This window comes from Chlorella variabilis (assembly GCF_000147415.1).
Source record: "Chlorella variabilis unplaced genomic scaffold CHLNCscaffold_31, whole genome shotgun sequence".
Classification (NCBI taxonomy): Eukaryota; Viridiplantae; Chlorophyta; class Trebouxiophyceae; order Chlorellales; family Chlorellaceae; genus Chlorella; species Chlorella variabilis.
Genome location: NW_005435057.1, coordinates 164,057 through 170,810, shown reverse-complemented (window position 1 = coordinate 170,810; position 6,754 = coordinate 164,057). Strand labels below are relative to the sequence as shown.

At 67.0% G+C, this 6,754-nt stretch overlaps 2 protein-coding genes across 2 annotated transcripts in view; both read right to left on the bottom strand.

Annotated features, from left to right (window-relative positions):
* The window catches only part of CHLNCDRAFT_141081 (hypothetical protein), a gene marked incomplete at both ends in the record, with an annotated part of 1,677 nt that extends 907 nt beyond the window's left edge, over window positions 1-770 (bottom strand). Inside the window, 2 exons of the mRNA XM_005843362.1 lie at window positions 398-555; window positions 758-770. Of these exons, the coding sequence (XP_005843424.1) occupies window positions 398-555; window positions 758-770 (171 nt within the window). The remainder of the gene's footprint in view (window positions 1-397; window positions 556-757) is intronic.
* Window positions 771-1,759: 989 nt separating this feature from the next.
* On the bottom strand, window positions 1,760-5,880 carry CHLNCDRAFT_141080 (hypothetical protein; the record flags this gene model as incomplete). The annotated part of the gene is made up of 13 exons (XM_005843361.1): window positions 1,760-1,863; window positions 2,036-2,121; window positions 2,297-2,407; window positions 2,683-2,770; window positions 3,751-3,841; window positions 3,990-4,074; window positions 4,328-4,419; window positions 4,603-4,707; window positions 4,798-4,883; window positions 5,053-5,127; window positions 5,278-5,388; window positions 5,558-5,748; window positions 5,855-5,880. 13 exons carry the CDS (start codon window positions 5,878-5,880, stop codon window positions 1,760-1,762), a joined length of 1,251 nt encoding a protein of 416 aa, XP_005843423.1.
* Between the last annotated feature and the right edge of the window lie 874 nt (window positions 5,881-6,754).

The following is a 6,754-nucleotide window of genomic DNA, read 5'->3' as shown; positions in this document are numbered from 1 at the left end:
GGGGGGCGCGCGCGCGTCGGGTCAGCCATGGCAGCAGCGGCGGCTGCAGCAACGGTCGCAACGGCCTGGCGATCACCCACGCTAGCGACGGCCTGCCGCCGCTGTCGGCTGTTGCGGGCACTGGGCTGCGAGCCCTGCACCTGCCCCCCCCGCCAGTCACCAATCGGTGCAGAAGGTTGGGTCGTCTCCATCGCAGCCGGAGCAGACGCTGCCTTCTTCAGTGGGGGCCGCGTTGCACTGCAGCGGGCAAGGGCCAGGCGTGCCACACACTAGTCAGCCAGGCAGAGGTTGAGCATCAGCGTACACGGATGCTGCAAGGGGCACGCAGCGCCTGCTCACCCCCCTCCTTGCACCGCCGCCAGCTCTGAGCGCGGCGGCAGTGCGCACCCCTGCGCACCCGCACGCATTCGCCGGCCGAGGTCAGGCCGTAGCCTGGCCAGCACAGCTCGCAGCGTGAGCCATCCAGAGCGCAATACTTGCAGCCGCCCAGCGAGCCGTCGGCGTAGATGGGGAAGCGGTGGTTGGGGATGCAGGCGATGGCAGCGGCGGGCGCGCCTGCAGCAGGGCGCAAGTGGCGGCCGGTGGTAGGCCGGGGCGGGGGCGCGCTGACCTGCCTGCGCTTTCCAGCGTCCACCCACTGGCTCCCTCAATGCTGCCCGGGTACTGGCCGGGCCGTCGGGAGCCCAGGCGTGGCGGCCCGGCGGTGATACCGCTGCAACGCCCGCCTCCGAGCGTGCCGTCCCCTCCGATCCCTCACCAAAGGCCAACATGACTGCTTGGAGCAGCGCAAGCGCCGCAGGGCAGCGCATGTGCACGGGAAGCAAGGTGGGGTGCAGCGCTGTGAGCGGCCGGCCTGGTGGGTCGCCTGGGCGACGAATTGTGGGTCCAGGCAGACTGGGGAAAGGACGGGAAGGGAGATGAGTTGGGCTTGGCGTGCAGCCGCGGCAGCAGCTGGCGCCGGCGCCGTGGGCGACCACGGTCGTGGAAACGCCGCAGTAGCCACACACCTTGCGTGTAGTGGTATTCGGCGTCTCCAGTGCTGCATACGCCAAGTACGCCTCGCGGCCGGGGGGGCGGAGGGCAGGGCAGCGCCTGAAGCGTAGGCACATCACCCGCCGCGCCTCTGGTACCTCTGCCTGCCCTGCCAAGGAGGCCGCCACGTCAGCAGCTCGTGCACGACGACAGCAAGTACAACTATGTGTCACACGTTAAAAAAGGAGCTGGATGAGTGCCGGTGGGTGATACCACAGGCCCAAGTTCGAACCACAGCCGGTACACTAGCTAGGACTTTGCCTCACGGCACCTTCGTGGCGGCATCTTTGGCGGTGGACGGCTGCCCGGCAGACCCGCATGGCGCTTGCAAGACGGTGCCTCCCCAGGATGCCATCGGCGGCCAGATTCTCCTCGCTCTGGACAGCCGGCAGGGTTAGCGGGTTCAGCCCCAGCACATTAAAGTGCCCAATCCCCTGTAACACACACACACACACATGTTTGAGTTTTTGCGATCCAGAGTGTTCCCTGTGCTTCATTGTCAACAGACCTCATTTCTCTTGCAAGTCTGTCTTGCATGCAGCCTCAATGCTAGTCCTGTTTTGCTGTAACTCGCCAACATTCTCGATTTGCTCTTGCCACGCGTTTCCTGATGCCAGTCCCAGCCAGCCGCACTGCCAGCCGCTGGCAGCTGCCGCCAGGCTGACTGAAGCTGAGCCCAGCGCGCCCCTGGGCATGCTGCGCGGGGCAGCACCTGCTGCTCCATGCCTCAATCCCAGTCAAAGGCCATTATCAGGGCGGTGACGTTGTCGCTGGTGCCGTCCTGCATCGCCTTGCGCACGAGAGCATCCGCCGCCGCCTCCGCCACGGCGCCTGCTGGTGATGCAGGCAAGGCGGGGAACGGCGGGCGGGGAGGGTCAGGCTGGGACAGCCATGCGGCGCGCTATGCATATGGCAGCAACTGTGCCATGCTGTCAGGCTGGTTGGGCGGCCAGAATGGCATGCGGACAGCAGGCACAGCAGGCATAGCAGGCAGGGAACTGACTGGACAGGTTGGCCTTGGATGAGGCCAGCACTCGGGAGGCTGCGTCCACCGCCTCCTGCCCGCTCATCACATCAAACAGGCCGTCGCTGCAGGCGGGCGGGCGGGCCGGCAGGCAAGTTGGCAGCAGGGAGCAGGGGCCTAAGGCATGGCGACGGCTGCGCTGCAGGGGTGGATGGTGGGGAAGTCGGGGAGGCACTGGCAGCGTGCAGCACCACAGGCTGTGCAGCGCAGCCGGCATGCACCGACAGCGCTGCTGGGCACCTGCCAAGCAACATGAAGGAGTCGGCGTGCGGGCGCAGCTCCACGCGCGCAACGTCCGGCTCTGCCTCCACCAGCCGCCGCGGCGTCTTGAAGTCGGGGTCTCCCAGCGCTCTGCACAGGCGAGCCAGGCGGGCCCAGGGGGGGACAGACGGCAGTGTTTAGCTTGCGGCGAGCGTGAACAGGCGTGAGCAGGCAGCCATTGGCTGGCGCAGGCAGGCAGGCATGCGCGTGCGGCAGGCAGCATGGCACACTGGCAGGTGGCAGTGGGCGCGGCGGGGGAGAGAGACGGCGGCGGCAGGCGCAGCACACAGCACCAGGCAGAGCAGGTGCAGGCAGAGCACACGGCCACAGCCACAGCCAGCCAAAGTGCACACACAGGCATGCACAGGCAGCACCTGCTCATGGCTAGCCGGCTGCGGCGCTGGCCCTCTGGGTTACTCAGCACGCGGTCGGCGTCGTACGCGATGTGCCCGCCTGCAGCCAGCCGGCCAGCATGGCGTGTGCGCCGCCAGCTGTCGGTGGCTGGCGGCTTGCCAAGGGCAAGAGGGACAGCAGAAGGGGGCAGCAAGGGGGCAGCATAGGGGGCAGCGAAGGGGGCAGCAAGGAAGAAAGAAAGAAGAACGAAAGAAATGAGGTTTGCCTGCTCATGGCTACCATGTAGTCGCCAGTCATGTTAACCACATAATCTGTAGGGTCCACCACCCCGCCTGCGCAGGGCCATGTAGGCATAGCAGGTAGGGGGAACGCCCATGCAGGGGAGCCTCCTGCTGAGCGGGAGCAGCACGGCACTGTGCAGGGGGTAGGACACATCAGGCAATGTGCACCATCTGGCAGCAGCGTATGGGCAGTGGCGGCGCTGCGCTGCCCGTTCGATGCATGCACACAGAGCTGCAGCTGCCTGCGGACGCATGCGGGCGCTTGCAACAGACAGCCACCCTCTCCTGCCAGCACAACAGGCAGGATGGAGGCCGGCGAGCCGCTGTGCTGCCGTGCTGGCATCCAGAGCATCGCAGCTCATCTTGACCCCACTCAGCCTGTCGCAATTTGGCAGCAGCTCCGAGGGAGCATCGCTGCCGTTGCTGCGGCTGTCAGGGTGCCCATTGAGGCTCCTGCTCTCCCCCAGATTAGCCCTTGCCCCACGCGACCACCACGGCCCGGCGCCCGAAAATGCGCTAAGCAGTGGTGGGGCTTTGGACAAGATCAAAACTGAGGGAGTAGATGCGGCAGCACACTGAGCAGCCGCGGTTGCTCAACCTGATCTACCTGCCACCCCAATGCCACCCGACACCAGTCCCACCCCCAACACGGGCCACCCACCGTCTGGGGCCCCGCGCATTCCACGCGCAGCGGCCATCCAGGCAACCAGCGCATATCCCAGCGGCACAGGCACAGCAGCTGCCTGGTCACGACCAGACGGCCGGAACTGGCAGGGCCTGACAGGGCCCCACGCTCACCCTGCGCCTCGATCCGCTCCCGCTCCTGGGGCACGCTGGCCGGCTTGTGGTCGCGGGTCAGCGTCACGGCGCGCCCATCCCGGCACAGCACCTGCAGAGTGTCGAGCGGTGGCAGGCGGTGGCAGGCAGGGGACTGACAGTTGGCGGGTTGGTGCGGCCTCTCCGACTACGTGCGGCGAGCAGCATGGGGCAGCAGCATGCACGTGCGTGCCCTTTGGCCAGCGCTGCCGGCTGCTCACCGCGCGGCTGTCTCCTGCGTGCGCCACATACACCGTCTGGCCCATCCGCAGGGCGCACACCGCGGTGGTGCCGTAGCGCTTGCCGCTGCGGGGCAGGCAGGGGCGGCAGTCGGGTGGGCGCGCTTTCTGGGCAGGAGAGGAGGGCAGCCAGACAGACGCACGCCCCCGCCGCTCTCTCGCACACAAGGGGCCCTGCTGGCGGCGGTGCTGGCAGCGGCCTGGCATGCCAAATGGAGCAGGCAGCCGGGTCTGGAGATCTAGATCTGGTGATTCTGTGGTGTGATCCTGGCAGGCAGGGCTGGTACCAGGGCTGGTACCACCGGTGGCAGCTGGCTCACTCCTGAACAGCGGTCTCCACAATCTCCGTGTCGGCAGCCTCGAAAGCGGCCTTGAGCGCTGCCTGCACCGCCTCCTGGTCGCACGCCGCGCCCTGCGGGGCAGAAGCAGTGAGGGAGGGAGTGTGCACGTGGCAGCAACGAATGTCTTCGAGGAGGCCCCGCCCAAGCCGTGCTGCCGCTTCTAGCCAGTGGTACCGCTCAAGATACTAGTCCTGCCGCATCCGACGCCGCTGGCAAGGCTGGCGAGCGGCTCTGCCGGGCAGCCGCCGCCTCACCGAGCACTGCTGGATGGCGGGCTGGGCGGCCACAAACTGGTGCACGCGGCGGGAGGCGTGCTCGGAGCCGTGGTGCGAGGAGTGGCCGTCGTACACCGCCACAAACTGCGGGGAGGGGAAGGGGCTCGGCAGGGGGTGGCAGTGGCGGTGGGGCGGACAGCAAGGGCCGGCAGGTGCCCCCCTGGGTGACCTCACCTGGCGCGGCAGTGCCGGGTCGGCGGCTCCCTTGGGGCGGAAGTCGGGGATGACGGTGTGCCTGTCCTCCATGTAGCTGCGCTGGCCTGCGGGAGGCGAGAGGAAGCACAGATCGAGGGCGCTCCACAGGGCGGCCTGTTCGGCTTAATGAAGCTTGCGGTCACCACGGTGTGGGGCATGCGGCGACCTCAGCCTGGTGGGATAGGCGGCTGGAGTGCCTGCTGGGCTTCAGCTGCCAGCTGGCCTTACTCTCACCCTGCTCATCAGACACCCCGATGTGGACGGCGAGGGAGGGGCCATCAGAGTGGTTGGTGTCGGGGCGCGCGGCGCCTGCAGGGCAGCGGCGCCCGCCGGCGTGCGCAACACGCGGCTGCTCAGAGGTGCTGCCAGGCGCTTGGGCAGCGCATTGAAACAGGTGCTCGCCATGTGCGGCACCCCGCATAGTGCATGGCCGATTGGTTGCAGCCCCCACATGCTCACCTGCGGCCTTCAGGTTGGCCCTGGGCATGTCGCTGGCGGGCGGCTGGGGATGCAGGCGGCCGGGGCTCACGTCGCCGACCTGCGCCCGCTTGTCGCCCACCGGACCCTCCCCTGCGGCAGCAATTGGGTGTGTGGGCGCGTTGGGCGTCGGCAGGCATACGTTGGCACTCGGTTGGGTGGTTGGTAGGCTGCCAGGGGAAGTGGGGTGGCAGCTTCCTGTAGCTGGTAGCAGTTGTAGCTGGTAGCAGTTGTTTCTGAAAGCGGTGCTGCCGTAACCCACCTGGCGCCTCCCTGCCGGCCGCCTCGCCCTGGTGGCCTAGCCGCTCGGCGCGGGTCGCCAGACCTGCCGCTGCTCCCAGCTTCTCAGATTCCATGGGACCCAAGCGCGGCGGCGGTGGGCGCAGGTGGTAGGTGAGGCGCGGAAGCGGCGCGGGGCGTGTGCGGCAGGCGCTGGAGAGCGTGCTCAGGTTCCTGCAGGAGAACGGGGCATATGCATGTTTATGGGGGGTGCTCAGCAAGGCCGCTCCTGGCAAGTGGACGGCAGTGCTGAGGAGCAACCCCTAGCAGGCCGCCTGACCTGGACACAGCACGTGCCAGACGCATGAGATGAAAAGGACTGACCTGATTCTGGAATGTGTCTCTGCCAGGACTCTCAGAAAGGTGGGGCACCTTGCTCAGCTTCGCACCAGCTGCCCCCAGTAAAGTTCTTTCCACCTGCAAACTTTCTTCCACCAGATGTGTATCAATTTCTGCTTAAAATGACAGCGCTGCTCACTCAGTCGCAGGCGCCAGCGCTTGGCGGAATCGGTGAACAAAATGAAAGCATGGGTTGTTCACGAGCAGGGCGTCACGTGGTCGGCCCAGCTGGGATTTGAAAAACAGGAAGAAGATTGGAGGAAGAATTGAGAGAGTGTGTAGGTAGGTAGGTTGAGATAGTGCAGATCGGATTGGATGGAATGGGAACAAAGACACAAAGGCGCTCTGGCACACACGCACACACACACGCACACACACACGCACGCACACACAACACAGCACATCACCGCGCTCATGCACTCTATTGGTCGGAGGGGCGCTGCTCGCCCTCGCCCCGATCCTGCTGCTGCAAGGCCTGGATCGCCTCGCCGGTGCTCCTGCTGCCCCAGACGGCGCCGCCAACCTTCCGCAGCCGCTGCTCGCCGCCGCCGCCGCTGCCGTTGGGTTCATCCTTGGCGGCCACGGCTGCAGCGGCCGCATCTATCAGCACGCTGCTCTGCTGCTCAGGGCCGTTGCTGCTGCTGCCGTTGGTACTGCTGCTCCCATTGCTGCTGCCATTGCGGGTGGCAGCCCCCAGCACCGCAGAGGGCAGGTCGGTGGCTGGCGGGGACGGCCGCCGCGGCTGCTGCCGCTGCTGCTGCTGCCAGCGCTGCGCGCCCTCGTCGATCTGCTGCAGCGACTCTCCGAGCAGCTGGACGGCGGCGTGCGGGATGAGCAGCGG